Raw genomic sequence first — 18,556 nt, forward strand, 5'->3', positions numbered from 1 at the left:
TTTAAATATTATTTTTTGGAATATCTTAGGCCCTCACAGAGGGCCTAGAGGGCCCTGACGGCTCGCCACTGCATTTGAACCATTAAGAAAACTAGTCTGAAGTATCTGTTGGATCGTTTCCACAATGTAGCTTTAAAATGCCAAATCAAGCACAAGATATGACTTATAATATCCAAACTTTGCTTGATTGTTTTTGCATTAAAGTGCAAAAATGCATCCTCATTGCTTTATTTCTTTATTGTTCATTGTAGGTATTTTATAAGGGAGCCTCACCTTGAACTAACCCAGCGTGTTACAAAATAATTATTCCAGTTTGACAACATGAGATGAGACTCTGATAACACGGATGACTTGATATCGATGTTGAGGTTATGATTAAGTGTACATTGGCTGTATTGTTATCTAAATATGTTGCAAGTGTTTCAATCTTGGAGAGTAATACTTGAAGTCTTTTATTTTAAAATGTGTTAGTGAGGGTAAGATTGAAAGAGGTAACTCCTAATTTAGTAAAGTTCTAATCATTGGTATTGGAATAGGGACGTAAGATTTTACCCTAGTTTCAGCTACCATAAATGTAATATGTTCTGCTTTACTCTATCATATATGAGGATACATTAAATATCCATTTAAATAGTTGAACCAGCTATATAAAGATGTGACTCGGATTTTCGGAATTGTGATGAAGCCTCACCCTTTTCCTGTAAATGAAAGTGAAAGCTACAAGTAAGTTATATAACTCACTTATCAGCTCAGATATTTAGTTCCAACAATGGAGGGAAGAAGAAAGACATATAGGTACTTTTTTTGACTGCCCTGTTTAAGAATAATCTATTAAATTATGATGCCTAGAATATTTAAAAGTAAGTAAAAGAAAAAAAAGGACTGTGTCTGTAATAGTAAATCTGAGCATAGTCATACTGACATCTTTTATTTTAAATATCTCTTTGTATTATATAGGAATGTGTTAAATCTTTCATTCGTTTATTGTAGGAGTAGGCTCAACTGCATACTTTCTATTCAATTTTAAGTGTTGCTATAATATCTTATTTTGCCATGATCAAGTTCAACAAATGAAAAGGAAGAAAGAGAAGAAGAAGGATGTGAGACAGACTTAGTTTGTTTTGGCTAATACGCACAATGGAAGACTTACATCCTTAAGTAGTTGTATATTGGGCTTAATTTGCATTAAGTTAGAGCAGCATTTTACATTAATCTCCATACATACTCTTATTAGCTTTACCTTTTTGGAAATAATTAGTTTTAGGATTTAAGGATTTTGGTCCTTATGCTTAACAACTACAGTACATCAACGTATTTGCTTTGATTCTTGCTGTGAATGTTGTCTTCCTGAACAGATGAATCATGTTTTGCCCGGGTTGTGGAATTAAATTGGAAAGCTCATATAACTTCTGTCCTGGTTGTGGCTTCAAGTTATCGGACTTGATTCGAAATCAGAACCATGGTAAGTTTTCCATTTTCTTTTGGTTATTGGTTGAAAAATATGCAGAATTGTTGTTAATTGCATCATTTCTGTGGAGATCCACACAGCCATCTATTTTATGATTAACCAATACACTGTATATATGTTAAATCACTTATTATAGACCTTATCTTAAAGTGTATATGCTGGTGGTCATAAAAAGTGTTGAAACCATAAAACAATTTTGCAGGTGGACTTTAAACCACAATGATAAAGAAATAATAGGCCTCTACACACAATATTCTTCTGAAGAAAATAAAAGTGTTTTTTAAAATAACAAACCAAACACAAGTGTGATTTATCTATATGGTAGTTGAAGGTTCAGTTTAGTTTGCCTCTAAACTGAAACAGTTTGTTCTTTATCATACTGTTACCATAACTAAAACTGACATTTAGGTGGTTGGATTTCATACTAATAAGTCACACATTTGTTTCCAAGATGTGTCCACGTCAGCACATCAACCCTCGATCACTGCTCAGGAGAGGAACCAAAAGGAGGAACAAGAGCAGGTTTCGACAGATGTTGATGAAAAACAAGAAAACACTGCCCAGATAAAGGTGAAAAGGCTAAGAAACAGTTTTTATATTGCAATATTTTCCTAAAAGTATTAAGCCTTGAATTTAACCAACAATTAATAGCAATATATATAATAGTAATTCAATACAGAAATAGTCCATGCCATGTCTTTTCACAGTCACAGCAACCTTTACTCCCTCTTGCTTTAATGAAAGATTATTCTGTCGTTTGGTTTACAAACATTATCGACAGCAGTAAACAAGCTCATACAAATGGGAACAGGTGTGTGTTATGGCAGGAATGTGTTACAAGCTCCACCAGCTGCAATCACAGTAATACAAATACAGTTAAATGTACACTTCTTCATGCTATATTTACATTATTCATAGTTTTAACTTCTAATTATGAACGTATGTTATCATGTGAATTAACTCAGAGAAAAGTTAATGAATCTGAAACTGATATGTGTTAAGCTAACTATTTAGTCTCTTTTCAGGGTCAGCTGGCCAGTGATGACTTGGAGCCAGACAAAGATGGGGCGACAGCACAGGACCCATCAGATAAGACTGCCAGCCAAGCCACACTGGAAAAGGGAGCAATGCCCTCGTCCCCCAAAGAGACACTCGGAGTTGCAGAAGCAGTAACCACCAAGAAGACACAAGTTATAGATGCTCTAAAGGAGGAAGAGAGGCTTGCTGCTACAGCACCTGAGAGTAACGCTCAACCATGCAGAGAGGCGGCTCCTGGATCAAACCTGCCTGTTTGCTTGACAACGCCCTCCTCTACACAAGCAGGCGATAAACCGGCGGAGCAACAAACAGAGGCCCCATCAGATAATAGTAAAGACGACAGTCCTCATGCTGAGAAGCCAAGTGATAGTGCCTTGAAGCTGTTGTCTAACTCTGCGTCAAATCTAAAATCAACTACAGAAACAGTCTCCACTGCACCCGAAACACCTCAACAATGTGATTCTGTGGCAGAGCAGTCGATATTTGAACAAGATGAAGATAAGACAATCTCTCATGACATACACAATCTATCTGGGGGACCAGATGATAATCACACCAACAGTGAACAACATACATTTGCTATACAAACTGACAGAAGAGAAGACGAAGCAGCCAGAGACCAGAGTAACTCAGATGACCCTAATACCAAAACAACTGAGTTTTCCGCTGATCAACATTCAGTAACAAAGGAAACTGCTCAAAGCACTGAGGTATTTATCAGTCGAATGCATATTTTTAACCCTCAACTTTACAGCTCATGACAAAATATATTCTTAATCTTCTTAATTATTTTCCTAGGAATACTTATTTTATGAAATAATTTGATATATGTGATTTTGTTTTTAATAACTTTTAATAGTTGTAAATCAACAAAAATGTTGTTATGATCTTCGTCAGTCTGACAATAAAATCATGGTTTTTGACCAATCATGAATACAGGATAAAACTGTGTAATACTAATTGACAATGTATTTACTAATCATGTTCAGTTTAAAAATGGGAAGTCTTTCCGTTTCTGTAAATCAACCAAATTCCCACAGTATGGGATAGGGAACTAGATATTGTACATTAAGCGCTCTGAGCACCAGGAAAAGCGCTTTATAAATGTAATGTATTATTATTATTATTATTATTATTATTATTATTATTATTATTATTATTATTATTATTATTATTATTAGATGTGGTCATATCTCGATTCTCTGATCAGGACTTGGTTTAATCTTTAACCTTTTATTTTTTACACAGGCTGATGAACCCAAATCAGATACGAAAATAAACACAGAGACACAGAAACAGCAGCAAGGTAACAGTGATGGTGTTGTCTCCAGGTCAAAACCCTCCTGCCCTCCTGAACAAGTGGGTATTCAAGTGGCAGCAAATATCTTGGAAACATCTGTTGACCTTCAGACACCAGCACCACAAACGTAAGTTGTGGGTTATGTGGGTAATAACTTTTTTTAGTTTTTTCTAATTTACTCATTATAAAATGTACACAAAAAACAGATCAAGTTTTATCACTCTATTTTAGTCTTGTTTTAATGGTGTTTCATTGTATTTCTAAACAAGTAACGCTATCTGTTACAAAAGCATTTTTGATATTGTATTATTGATTTTATAAAGAAAATATGAAGTTAACGTTTATCTACTTGATTTCTCTTTTTTAGTTTACCAAACAGTGAATATATTCCTGTGATCTTCCATGCTGTCACTTCCAAAGATTTTCATTTGGATCCAGAAAAGGATGAGATTTTCGTAATGTCTGGAAAGATATTTGGAGATTGGCAGAGCAACGGCTGGAAAATGTCCTTCTCTAGGTATGAAACATATATTTTAACAATTATACCAGAACAACTGTCCTTCCAATTATTCACCAAGGAAAATATTGAATCAAATTGTGATTATGTGTGTGTGTGTGTGTGTGTGTGTGTGTGTGTGTGTGTGTGTGTGTGTGTGTGTGTGTGTGTGTGTGTGTGTGTGTGTGTGTGTGTGTGTGTGTGTGTGTGTGTGTGCGTGTGTGTGTGTGTGTGTGTGTGTGTGTGTGTGTGTGTGTGTGTGTGTGTATTTTCACAGGTCTCTAGGGGAAAAGATATATCTTGTTGAAGGACGTGTTATGATTCCCAAGAACATCATTCATGAGAGCATACCCTACAAATACTTAATTCGCAAGTGCAGTAAAAAAGACAACAAACCCATGTATGAGACAATCTACCAGAAAGATGGTAATAAATTGGTCAACAGGTGCCTGACGATCAAAGAGGACCTTTTAACACATGAAGGTAATCTAACTTTACTTCCATACACTAAGGCTAAACAGCAACTTCTATGTATGTTTATAGACTAGAGCCTGAACCAATAAATAACCTGGGCAGGTATTGGACATTATCAGTTTACTGGAGACAGATTGGTATTGGCATATATTTCTTACCAATAATTAACAAGAAATTGCAGTACAGAAATGTCAAAAGATGCATTTTAGGTAATTTAGTCAACAGTGTTTTTCGTTGTTCCAGTGGACTACAAGTTTGTTTGTAGGTCAGCAAGGTGATACTGAGATCTAGGAAAGCTGCTGACATCCAAGTATTAAGATGCTGTTTGTGCAATGCTAGAAAGAGGGCTGGTGATTGAGGGATGGGCGTTTAAGACATATTGTAAATGTTTCTGTTTCTCTTTATCCAATCAGCTTTACATTATTGTAGTTTAAGTCGGCTAATATATTTATTTTACCAAATTATAAACATTTTGTGTTTCTTGGAATATGACATTTTGTTCAGTAAAAGCTTATATCAAGGAAATGATAATACAGTTTAATTTGGTTAAAAGTCTCTGTTCTGTTGACAGAGCTCTCAATCTAAACAGCAAAGAGGATTAAATCTTCGTGAAATCAACAACAACAAAAACAAATGTCATCCCATATGGACCAAGTCCGGGTGCATTACCCCTTTCATTTTGTTCTTTTTGACTTTCAAGGGGAGTGGCACCAGTATGATGATATGATCCATCCAGAAATGAAAAAGACTTATTGGCCCGGGAGTCTTTGGCCCAAAGACATTGTAATGAAAGGCAGAGACCTGGCTGGCAGGGAGATGCTGAATATCATTTTCGACCTTCTTACAACTTGGAATGAACCAAATGTGAACAACTTCTTCTTACTGCTACAACAGTTCTTTTATACATACAGCCATCCTGCGCTTCACCATTACAGCAAAAAGCCATGGGGACTACCATACGGTATTGAGCAGGTAACCCTTAAGGATATTGTTCTTGAAAAGTACATTTTTCCCTTGGACACAAATTGAATGGATTTCAGAAAGAATTCCCATTGAACTGTAAGTAGTGGACACTGGTTATAACTATCTTCCTTTACATGTTCTAGGTTGAAGTCCTTCTCAAAGGTGTTCTAGAGGAAAACATCAATCACAAGCTCAGAAAGCAGAAACAAACAACAACATCCCTTTCACCGCTGCATACAGGAGTTGTTTCTTTGCTCCTTTACAGCAAGTATCTGAAAGATGACATGAAGAATCAACTATCTAATCTCTGCAATCTACTTTGCCTGCCCAAGATGCAACGACACGAATTCTCCTCTTTCTGGAAAGAGTTTGAAATCCCTATCACCGATAAAAAAAGGTAACTTATATGCAATATATCATCATTATGACAATAAGCATTATAATTAATAAATAGAAATTAATAAATATATAAGGAAACAAGTGAAAAATATGAAGTTTACTTTAGCTTATTCGCCTTGTAAATATAGGGGGGCTTAAGACTTGTATTTTATTGATGCAACAGGCAGAAACATTTCTTAAATCAAAACTAAAATAAACTTTTTATGAGGGCCAGTTTGGCATTTATAACCCTTTGTCTTGTGTGTTTAAATGTTTTTGAATCAGTTGTTATAAGTTCTTTCAAATATAAAAACTAAATAATTGAATACATACACTTTCACACTAAATATGGAACAGATCCTGAAAATTGTACGTAGACTGAGTGGAAATGTAACCTAGGAATGTATATAATGATATTATTTGCATTTATTATGATTGAATTCAAATATTAAAATACTGGTTTTCACTGTAAATATAATGAAACTAAACGTTATCTTCTACACTGTAAAGAGTTGCAGATGCTGTTGAGATTCTTAGCAACAATGCTAGACAACACAATATTGACAAGTGGGTCTTGGTCATCCCTCTTATTCACCTACTGAGAGGAGAAAGCAAGCCATTTGAGCCGGCTCCACCTGTCGTGAATCCACAGCTAGACTCCTGGACAGGTTTGAGTGGGAGCAAGGGGACGCATTTCAACGGCGACAATTATGATAGGTAAGCACGTTTTTTTTTCTCATTTAGAATGAACCTTCCTGTTGTTCTCGGGTCAACATTTTTGGGGTTTATTTTATGTTTATGTTTTTTTATTTTGCGATCACTTTCATTAGGTTTTAGGTTTTATTCCAATGTATAGCTATTTATACTACATGCTGTATACATAGTCAAACCAGGAGGACACAAGTTGAAAGGAAGACAACACAAGGGTTAAGCTTATCTAGGATTATCAAAAGATGTATTTTATCGCGGAACATTTTGAAAATTCTAGAGGATTATTTATTATGAGCACATCAGTGGCCCTGTTACAATTGGTTTATTTTTAATACCAACAAAAACAAACCAGTAGATAATGTTTTTCTTAGTATTTTAAACTTGTGACATGGTCACCATTAAACAATTCTAACAACTCTTTCAAATAGGAGTGTTATCCGGATCATGAAAGACTATGCATACCTGACAGACATTGATCGACTTCTCGTGCACTCTTGGATGCCTCTGCTGCGTGTGGATGATTTCACAAGCTTCATAAAAAGTGTGCAAGTGGAACTTCTAGACATTCTTCATTACATACAGTTCAGCATTAAATCAGGGACAAGTTACATGAACTACAAGGTATGTTCCCCTTAATTGACCTTAATCAATTGAGAAATAGAATAAGTATATATATATATATATATATATATATATATATATATATATATATATATATGTACAGTCTTCAAATTATGTGTGTTCTGTTATTTGGGTTACTACAGGCTTTGAAAGATCTGGTATCTCATCTCAACAGAGAAAAAAATCTCATTGAAAGGTAAACAACCTGTACATTTAATACAGTATCTCTGCCGCAATGTCTGTAACAACACCCTTTATGCATACACAACAATGATAAGAAATATTTTTTCCCCAGTTGTGATAACAAGTATGGAGAATGTTGCCTAAAAACAGCAGTCGGGCTTCTTGGTTCTGTGTGCCGTCTCACCACAGATCCAGAAAACTGGGAAGTTCCAATTTACTTCCTTGATCTGGTCTGTCTGATTGCCAAGGCATACGACCACACCGATTCCCAGGTGAGACTCACCAGTCAGTCTGCCTGACAGAGCACACTTTTATGTAACTGTACCAAACCATTTGAAATACCTGGCTCAGCTCAAATATATATACATTAATGTGGATTAGTTTTGTACATTAATAGTTGTTTTTGTTCTACAAAACATTTGTTGTTTCTTATAAAAGCAAGGTAGACAGCAAATCTAAAATGACTAGCTAAGGTTTTATGTTTAAATGCAACCAGAGCTTTTCTATTCATGCAGAATCAAATCAAAGCATAGAGATCTGTTATAACTCCTAACTACTGTTCCAGGCAAGAGCGCAAATGCATGAAGAGTTTATCATGGAGACATTACGAACTATGAGGGAATGGCGAAGAAATACTTTCAGAAACAAACTGCTAAATAAATGGACTCCTTTGCAGTTTTCTGTACCCCATGAAATCACGGTAAGCAGAAATGTGGGATAATGTATATGCTTGGGCTGGGCCTATGACAATGAATAAGATTTGATAGGCAATGTTTATATCATGTTTCTTTTGCAGTGTAAGTTTAGACTCTACTTTACCATGTGGATTTACCAGAAACATGCTTTATTGTGATATACTGTATATCTAATCAAGATATTAGTATATGACAAAAAGTTGTCTGCAGTATTTTTGATTAACCTGACCTATTCAAATCTATATGCGTCTCTTTATAGGTATGGGAAAAGTTACTCTCAGTGTCCTTCAGTCACGAGGGACACACCTCTTTCTGGAGAACCACTTTCATGGAGGATTTTGAAGACAAACTAAAACGAGTAAGACTGGATTTGTGTTTCTGTTTCTTTATACTTTAAAGATCTTGGATTTTGATTTTTTTTAAATGTTCACATTTAAGAGACAAAAACAAAACTGAAAAAGTATGCTTGTGTGCTAGGAACAACCAGTTGATCAAATTGGAATATACTCCAAAAAGATGGAAGAACTAAGCAAAACAAGTCCATTGTTATGCATCACAATGGAGAAATGTGCATTGGATGCGGTTGCGGCTATTTGTCAGGTATGGTTTTATTAAGTTGTAAATGCGTTAATGCTCTGTTATATAATATAATAAAGGCCAAGGTTTTATGTCTTTTGTTTTATTCATAAACAGTGAAGAAGGATGAATTGACAATTTTAGTTTTTTTAAACCAATTATTACTACTACAAGACTGTAATTATGAATACCTGTAATAAATGACTCCTGAAGACACTTAACCTTGTAGAGGGAGAAAACAATATGATCTTGATTATAAATAATATCACACATTGCTCTTGAAATTAATGCATTCATTCTATTTTTACACCCTACTTTTACACCCCACCATCTTTTAAACAAAACATGAAATGACAACTAATTTCATTTGCATACAATGACCAGTGTGTGGTGCCTTGTTTCTTTTTAGGATAAATCTGGCAAAGCTGTTTCAGCTCTAATTGAGAAACATGATATCAGAAAGTTTGGGAAGCTGATGTCTGTAGTTGTACTGAAGACATGGCCCACAGATGCGAATGGAGAATACATTGAAGGCGAGGACTTGATATTTGAGTATCTTGTTAATAACCCCATGGCCCAAACAGTCTTTCAAATGACAGGTAAATAGTTTTATATACGTTAAAAAATGTGTGGAAATGTTTTGGAATCTTGTTCTTCATCTGTCTTACACGTGTGTGTGTGTGTGTGTGTGTGTGTGTGTGTGTGTGTGTGTGTGTGTGTGTGTGTGTGTGTGTGTGTGTGTGTGTGTGTGTGTGTGTGTGTGTGTGTGTGTGTGTGTGTGTGTGTGTGTGTGTGTGTGTGTGTGTGTGTGTGTGTGTGTGTGTACAATTGTAATTCGTTAAAAAATTAAGTCAGGACTGGCTGGCAGTTGGTTGTTTTGGTCATCCTATAATATTATTGTGTCATAGCACAATGTTTATTTTTATTAACTGTTGTAGTTTATGCATGCTTTATTTACAGGTGTAGGAGGAAGACTGATCGACCAATTTTCAAATGAAGTGCAAATCAGGATGACTTTGGCTAGTTCAGCATTCAAATCTGTGTCACAGAAGTTCCTCAGTGGCGAGATCCAAATGAAAACTTTAGACCAAATCCTCCAGAAAGAACATGCATTTGTTGGCTTGCTGAAAATAGGTTAGTAAGAATATCTGTCTATTTCAGCTGCTCCTACTCTTTACCTTTCTTCCCTTGACTCGTTCTTCTCCATTCCATTTTGCTTTTACTTCTTCTTCTGTTTTACATACTCTCAAAGTGGCATATTTTTTATCAGTTTCATACTTGTATTTCGGGTTTATACCACAACCTGCTTTAGTGTTCAAAACACAAAATGTCTGCTTTTGTAAATGTCTCTTTGAGCCCCTCTACTGAAAAGCCCATTCTGCTCCGGTTGGCTTACTGGAACAATATACAGAAATCTTTGAAAAGTTAGTTCTTAAGCTGCTAGTGGAGATACCAAGAAAATGGAAATAAGATGGTAGACACATTGGATTAACACTAAAACATGTAGGTGTCATTACCCATTTGAGAATAGGACACTGTAATAGAAACATGTTTAATGAAAACATTTGATCAATGTTTATGAAAAATACAGTGTTACATGCGGAAATTTGCTAAAAAAAAAACAGGAAGAGAAACTACAATATTTCAATTATATTAAGAACAACCAGAATAATTGAGAGAATTAAGTTGTGCATTTTATTCTTTTTTTTTGCTAGTTAATGCTCCACATTCCAGTCCAGTAGGTGGCGGTAATGCACCAAATCGGCTGCCAGTAGATCTAAAAAATATATGAAAAGAAGAAAGTGTCCAACAATCTAAACCAGCGCCGTATAGATAGAATTATTTGTAATAATTCTATTATAGGGCTCTGATCTAAACGTTGACTTTCTTTCAAAGTGAATGTCAAACCTGGGGCATTCAAATTGAATGGGGCTTTGACTTTATTGAGCCCCTAAAATATTCTATAGCTCCCATATTCATGATGCGTTGACTGTAGCATTGCTATTGTTAACACACGAGCACAAACCTCGACCAAGCTAGGAGTACGCTGGAGGGCAAACAAGTAAGTAGAAAACTAAGCCAACATAGCGATAACTAGTGATAACTAAGTACATTTACTCAAGTACTGAACTTAAGTACAATTTTGAGGTACTTTTACTTTACAGTACTTGAGTATTTAAATGTCTTACTACTTGGAACTTCTACCCGACTACAATTCCGGGGCAAATCGTGTAGCCTCCACTACATGTATTTAATTATTTTAGTTACTTTGCAGATTTTGATTAATAATGTGAAATATAAACAACCCCTTAAAAAGGACTTAAGTTACACCTGGAGTAAATTCACAAGCTACCCTGCAATATACAAAGTCATTAAAACTAGCTGCACCTTTACCAGCTTTGATAACACTTTAATGATCAATAATTATAATCAAAACATGTAACATATATTATTCTGAATCTGCACAATGACTACTTTTATTTTTGGTACTTTAAGTATTTTGAATGCCATACTTTTACTTGTAACGTATTCATTCACTCTGGTACTTCTACTTTTACTAAAGAAGTACACGATATGAGTACTTCTCCAACCTCTGGCGATAACAGTTTGAAGATGGAACAGTAGGGGTTAGGACTGTTACACTTTAAAAAGGAGAAAGCACGTTCACATCTTTGGTCCGGTCGTCTGGATACTTCCAAGATTTTCATTATTTTAAGGATAAAACTCTATATCAAACTCTGATCGTCTGCAGTTCATTTTGTGAACCTGATGAGACTCCAAGTACTACAGGACAGCTGTTATGAGCGTTCAGAAAATCAACGCGCATCCACATCAGTGATCTAATATCGTCCGTTTATTTTAAGAAAACTGAGAAAATAACAAAAACTCTAAACTCCTAAACAAAAGATTTGATGCCCATAAGACGTATTACGGGTAGCTTGTATCATGCAGAGTTCACCATGCAGTTTCTATTATGCGGTTGAAAAAATGGTTTGCCCTTCCACTCATAGTGAGTTCACCTGTCCTAAATTAAAGGGCCCGAACCACGCCTATGTGACGTCACTATAAATAATCGATAGTCGACATCAACTCAAAGAATAATAAACATCAACACAGGGAAATTCATGACACCTCTGCATAATAAAAGAACACTTCATACAAAACAATAATAATATTTCATTATAAATATAAATAAGGTGCAAAATGGCTTCACGACAGCTGAAGATTAAAATGTTGTTGAAGAGGTTCGTGTTCATATTCTACGCCAAGCATGGACCTTTTTTTATATACAACATTACTCAAGGTATAAAAGACCACATTGTCCTACTTTATCTTGCTCTGCTCTCTGAATTTTAGAATGTTTACTCTCACTTATTCAGATTCTTAAAACTCCACCATTGAGACATCTGCTCTCAGTTTATTCTTATGCTTTTGTTCATCTAACTATGTTCCTCTAGATGCACTCTGTGATGATGGTCGTTGTAAAGATGACAGCAACATGAGAAGATTACTGAGAATAAGAAAAGAGGAAGCAGAAGCTGTCCATAACGAGAAGGATCTGGTCAGGAGTCTTCTACAAATCTGCCAGGAGCTTCCACAACATGTCAAAAGTAGGTAACATTTGTGTGTAATTTCAAAGTGGGAAACATTTTTTTTATTTGCTTGTCAATCCTACGATGATGGTGTTCAGTCAGTTTGGTCATTGGTTTATGGTTAGCACAGAAAAGCTTCTAATAAACTTGCCTTGCTTGGGGGTTGTTTTAACCACATGGGATCTTTTTATCCCGTGAAAAAGAAAACTACAGGTGCTTGATTTTAGCTCTGTGGTTCCTCTGCAGTGGCTGCTAGCACCTATTCTGTATAAAAAGGTGATAAGCCCAGTTGATCTGACATGGCTTTAGTATCAAGTTGCTACACAATAGGTGCTTTCACACCGGAGTACTTTTCCCAGGAATAGTTCTGATAGTTCTTGGGATTTTGCGTTCACACCAAAAAGATCTGGAACTAGAACCTAGTTTTTGCGAACCTTTTCACCCCCAGATAGTCCCTGCAAGAGAGCAGGGACTTTCCTGGGGAGAAAAAGGTTTCAATTTCTGATTGGCTGGGCGAATTGCAAACCACGCCCCGTAAAACTCAGAAAAGTAAAGCCAGTCCCCAACTCCGGGGGACTCCGGGACTTCGGGTGGCAGTATACGCCGTGAAGTTGTTTGCGGCCTGCCAGTAAACCCAAAGCAGAAGAAGAAGAAGTGACGTCAGCGGCTTCATTTGCGTAATCTTCCCTCAGGGAACTTATTCCGGTGTGAACGCGATCGGCTCTTATGGCGCGTTTCCACTACACAGCCTCGCTCGGCCCCGCTCGGTATGGCTAGGCCTCGTTAGGACTGGCTCACTTTATGGCGCATTTCCATTACAGTTTAGGAACTGGGGTAGTATCTATAGTAACGCAGTGTAGGCGGAGCCGTGACGTCATCTTCAATGAGAACCCCAGAAAAACAACACAGCCGTTAGCTGTTAGCACTCAGAGCTCACAGCTCCTCATATATGTTCAGAAACTAGACAAAAGTTAAACAAGTACAAACCACAGACTGCCTGTGTCATGGCGAATACAGTCGCTGCTTTATTTATGTCTGTATAGGCCGTTGTTGTGAGTGTGGACGGTCGGAACATATACTGCGTTCGCTTAGCCAATCTCCATTTAGAAAACACGCATTTTAAAAGGTTTTTCGCCTGCCGTCTGTCTGCAGACTTGTCAAAGCATTAATTCATGGTTTTTACTAACCGGTATCAGTATGTTGTTACTTCGGCATAATTTTGAAACGTGTATTACAATTAAATCACGGTCAAATATGTCCATCTTGTTGTAGTTGTAGCCCCCTTGCCAGCGATGCTCTCTCTAGTTTAGCATACTCAGCCCGACTCAGCCTCGTTGTCTCTGGCCCTAGACCCACGATTTTATGAGGCCAGAAAAACTGTGAATTAGGACCGGCCGGCCGGTACTAGGCCAAGTGGAAACGCAACCAAAGACGGGCCGCTGACGTCACAGCCCTCTTAAACCGTGCTCCGCGCTGTAGTGGAAACGCGCCATTAGTTCCATGGGGGTACTAAGTGCTGGGAACTAAGTGCTGGGAACTAAGTACGGCAAAGTACTTGGTGTGAAAGCGGCTCTTTATATTGAAAGTGACCTGTTAAGTAGTTCTTTGTATAGCTTGGATAACTATAAATGATATAGTAGATTTAAGATTGAGGGAACAATTATAAGGACCTGTTAATAAACTTACATTCCATATAATAAAGCATATTTTCAATCAACAGTTGACTACAATGGGTTGGACAAAAAAAATCATCAGAACATTGAGATGATGAATCTGAATGAATTTATGAAACCTCACATTCTTGATGGACAGACCTCAGCTTCAATTGGGAAGGTCACTTTTTTCAACCTATGCGATGCTACCCGTCAAATGGCGTTAGAACTTCATGCCATTAAAGACAGTGCAATCTTCAAGATGTGCTGGACGAATCAAGTGGAAGAGTTGTCAAGAGACCGACCAGATGCAGATGACACTGAACAATCCCATGCAAATGAGGAACTCTACACTTTTGACCTGATCTACAGTAAAATATTCCAGAGCTGCTACAGCAAGTACAGAGGGCTTTATGATGGTCTGAAGAGTGGCGATCTGTTTCTGGAGGAAATAGACTACATCTTTGAGGACTACAGAGGAAAGTATGAAGAGTTGCAGAAGGATTTTGATATGATGTGCAGAATAAATCCATCTGATAACAGAAGATGGGTCAGGGGAAGGATTCAGCAAATCCAACAGTACCATGATCTTGGTCTTGCAATGGAATCTGCCATAATCATCATGGATATCAGGAACACAATATGTCCAGAAGGAGACTTCAAAGTACTCGAGAAATTGCTGCAAATGGTATGATAAATAACAATTTAAAGTCAGGAAATTGAAATAGTTTACTTATATAATAGAGATTTCTAAAAAATATTGAACTTCTTGCAGTCATAATCTTTATGTCCTACAGACTTTTACAGAGCTATCCAAACTAGAATCATAAAATCAATGGTTTCATACTCTAAATTATCTTTTTTTCAGAATCAAGCCGACTTCAAGAAAAACAGCCTAAATTTCATAGATGACTCCTTCATGAGGGTCAAAACTATTCTGATGGACATTACAAATGATCGTAAGGAATGTCTTCAGAATCTCAGTCTGAGCCTCAAGTTTGTCCTGTGGGTTAAAGAAGCGCTTGAAGGTACGACACCATTTTTTTGTTACCAACTGATAAACACAACGATTTGTATCTGCTTAAGGTTTTTTTTTTTATTGCAGATATCAATGAGCTGAAAGTGTTTGTTGACCTGGCATCCATCTCTGCTGGAGAAAATGATCTGGATGTGGATCGAGTGGCCTGTTTTCATGATGCTGTTCTCGGTTACTCTTCGCTATTATATGGACTGAAGCAGGACTCTGATTTTGTGGCTTTCAAAGAGTCATTGACAAAATTGTGGAAGGCACTTGAAAATGACAGAAATATACCAACGAAACTGGTGAGATTCCATCCTTTATGGTGCCACCGTAGTCTAACTAAATTTGAACTTCAAAAATAAAATCGAACAACAATCCATCATAATGTCAAAACTTAATGATTATATGATGCAGTACACACAACTACAACAATCATAGGTCGAAGTGGAAACATGGAGTAGCTCTCCAAAATCTTAATAAGAAATAATTAAATAATTGATATGGTTACGCTTGGGGCCACTAGGATCAGTGTAGGGCTTGCTTTAGTGGACTCCATTGTTAAGTGGTTTCTAGTAGTGTGTCCTGTTTTGCAAGTTTCAGCGATACAGTTTGCAAATTAAATGTTGTCTAAAGGAATAGTAATTATTCAAGATTCGAGGCCTTATTAAAGATTAAATTGTGCAAAAATGTATAAAATGTAACCTTTTAAACAAATGTTTTTGGAGGAGTTGTATTTTATCCAATTAAATAAAATAGATAAATTGTTACTACTTTACTAGTCATTTAAAGAAAAAATATAAAGAATTTGATCATAACTTAAATACGACTTTTTTGTCTGTTTTCAGCGGGATACAGCACGCCATCTGGAATGGCTAAAGACTGTAAAGGAAAGCCATGGATCTGTTGAATTGTCATCTCTGACCCTGGCTACATCCATCAATGAGAGAGGGATATACACCATTAAGGCCCAACATCTGAAAAAGGTACATTAAAAATGACAAGATATAATGTATGCTTTAATTTGAAAGATAATAATGACAACATTTGTGATATAGTCACATACAGCTCAGATAAAAACGTTTCGAGTAAACTTTTACAACTGTAAAAACTGCTCTTTTTACTTAAGAACGCTTAACAGTAATGTATCATATTGATGTTCTTTTTAAAGCTTTCTTTAGAGACTTCCCTGATGCTGCACATTCAGGATGGACATGAGAAAAGCATAGCATGCACCTATGATGACCTGAAAGAGTTGCAAAATAAGCTTATGCTCATGTCTGGAAGAGGGGAACAAAATCAGACTGAAGTTGAACACTTTGCTGAGGTGTTGTATATAAATTGTATATATATTTGTGATTTTGTTATGAAGAGTGTATAAATAATATAAATTAATAGAATGTACAAATAAAATAATTCATGCTTTGGTTTTTTACTTGGACTTTAATCACTTATTTTTTATCTTTTTCATTTTCAGGTGTTTGACAATGTCCAAAGACTTGCCAAAGCATTTGTAGAGCTTTATGCTGCAGGCAACCCACTCTTCAGGTGTTGGGAAGCCAAGATCTCTTGCAAAACTCAGAACGACCCGTGTATCATTATGGAAATCAACTTTTGCAAGACCCTGCATTGCATTCATGTACGCGGAAGTCTAGTTGAACAACTTATAACACTTTCCAATAAGATGGAGTTGTTTCTTGAAGACTGGCGAAACTTCATGGACAAACAGAGATCTGATCACTACTACTTAAACTACTTTACAGCAGAACAAATGTTCTACCTTTGTAGTGTTGTGACTCCATCAAATGTAAATAAGGAAATGGAGGACAAAGCTTTGATGATGCTCTCTTTCATTCAACCAAACTGCACAACATCAGATGTCTGGAGCACATGGAGAAGGTTTCAAAACCAATTTGAGCCAGGCAAGAGGATTAATGAAGCTGCTCACTTCCAAAGTCACTTTCTTCATCAGGAAAACAGCGATATGTCTTCAGCTGATGTCAGCCATTTTGAAGCCAATGATCAAGCAGAAAAGGCTTACCAGACTGTTGATTTAAAAGAACTGGAAGGGTTGTGGAATGCCTACATGAAGAACGAGGAGATATTTTTCCATGACCTTTTGGACATAAGGAGTTTAGGGGTACTGTTGGAAACAATGGCTGCCACAGAAGACCAAAATGAAAATGCATGGGCAGAACCAGTGCTTTCAGAGGTGAAAGACAAGTCAGTCCGAAGAATTCTTCCAAAAAGCCTCTCAATAAACCAACCGAATCTCATAATCTGTCCACACAATGAAGTCCTGACTTCAAGCATCTGTGTGTACATGAACAGTGAATATAATCCACTGCCTAGTTATGATGAGGTTCTCCTGTGTACCCCTAAAACATCTTATGAGCAAGTAGAGCTTTTCCTGAGGAGATGTCTCACACCAGGTGACATTGGTCAGAAGATTTACACAATGCTTTGGGCAGATCAGCTAACCTATGACATTAGCTGTGCAATGGAGAACTGTTTTCAGAAACTGCGTTCCCTGTTTAAACATAATTACAGGCTAGTGATATTTTGCAGCTCTGACAGAGAGCACACTTACATCCCTACTGCATTCAGTCAGTTCAAAAGAGACTTTGTCCCACAAGAGTCATTGGAAAGGATCCAGAACTACTTGTCCAGGCATTTCACTGCCCACTCCGATCACAAGAACGTTTTCTTCAAAGGTGACCATTCTGTCGGCATTGTTGCTTCCCAACGTGCAGGAGTAGGTGAGTAGTAGAGCATTACTTCCTGTTATTTCAGTAATTTACTTTCTGAACCAATTAGAGAATATTTAAGTTAGATTGTCAACAAACAATACTGTGAATATTTGGATTTAGATTTGATCTGAAAGAGAACATCTGCTTATTTAACTGAATGTAACATTAAAATCATCAAATAATGTTAAAGGGCCCATGTCATGTTTTCCGGTTATTAACCGTCCCCTTGTGTGTTATGAAGGTTTTTATGCATGTAAACGGTGTGCAGAGTCAAAACCCTCAAAGTACACCCTGTAGCGAGTAAAACTCTAACACCTCCCCAAAACGCCTCGTTGGAGATACGTCATTGTCCATTTGATTCTTCCATTTCGTTCCGGGTACGGCATGATGTCATGCCGTACCCGGAATGAAATGGACCAATCCGTGGAGCCGTTATGTTACGTCCGCGGAGCCGTTACGTTAAGCCCCCGCTGATTGGTTCAAATTGACCAATCCACGGACTTCCTCACACACACACACTCTATGTGCAGGCAGCAGCTCTGCTGATTTCTCCTCCCTGGCTGCAGGCTGATAACAGACAGTTGGGATCGCGGCGAAATTCTCTCTGCAGACCCATTCTCACAGCGTTTATCAACCTTTT

At 36.9% G+C, this 18,556-nt stretch overlaps 1 protein-coding gene across 3 annotated transcripts in view; it reads left to right on the forward strand.

Moving 5' to 3' along the window:
- LOC117495456 (E3 ubiquitin-protein ligase rnf213-alpha-like) overlaps positions 1-18,556 on the forward strand; it is a 51,290-nt gene that overhangs the window by 1,168 nt on the left and 31,566 nt on the right. For all 3 annotated transcript variants that reach the window (XM_034146709.1, XM_034146711.1, XM_034146710.1), the window contains exons 2-25: positions 1,356-1,462; positions 1,920-2,038; positions 2,494-3,216; positions 3,755-3,933; positions 4,174-4,323; positions 4,580-4,785; positions 5,477-5,748; positions 5,883-6,136; positions 6,628-6,834; positions 7,257-7,449; positions 7,593-7,645; positions 7,745-7,904; positions 8,198-8,332; positions 8,587-8,685; positions 8,805-8,927; positions 9,313-9,502; positions 9,864-10,037; positions 12,362-12,514; positions 14,217-14,836; positions 15,017-15,176; positions 15,254-15,471; positions 16,015-16,152; positions 16,338-16,493; positions 16,644-17,925. In XM_034146709.1, the coding sequence (XP_034002600.1) occupies positions 1,363-1,462; positions 1,920-2,038; positions 2,494-3,216; positions 3,755-3,933; positions 4,174-4,323; positions 4,580-4,785; positions 5,477-5,748; positions 5,883-6,136; positions 6,628-6,834; positions 7,257-7,449; positions 7,593-7,645; positions 7,745-7,904; positions 8,198-8,332; positions 8,587-8,685; positions 8,805-8,927; positions 9,313-9,502; positions 9,864-10,037; positions 12,362-12,514; positions 14,217-14,836; positions 15,017-15,176; positions 15,254-15,471; positions 16,015-16,152; positions 16,338-16,493; positions 16,644-17,925 (6,064 nt within the window). In that variant the 5' untranslated portion in view covers positions 1,356-1,362. The remainder of the gene's footprint in view (positions 1-1,355; positions 1,463-1,919; positions 2,039-2,493; positions 3,217-3,754; positions 3,934-4,173; positions 4,324-4,579; positions 4,786-5,476; positions 5,749-5,882; positions 6,137-6,627; positions 6,835-7,256; positions 7,450-7,592; positions 7,646-7,744; positions 7,905-8,197; positions 8,333-8,586; positions 8,686-8,804; positions 8,928-9,312; positions 9,503-9,863; positions 10,038-12,361; positions 12,515-14,216; positions 14,837-15,016; positions 15,177-15,253; positions 15,472-16,014; positions 16,153-16,337; positions 16,494-16,643; positions 17,926-18,556) is intronic.

Source organism: Trematomus bernacchii, unplaced genomic scaffold, assembly GCF_902827165.1.
Source record: "Trematomus bernacchii unplaced genomic scaffold, fTreBer1.1, whole genome shotgun sequence".
Taxonomy (NCBI): Eukaryota; Metazoa; Chordata; class Actinopteri; order Perciformes; family Nototheniidae; genus Trematomus; species Trematomus bernacchii.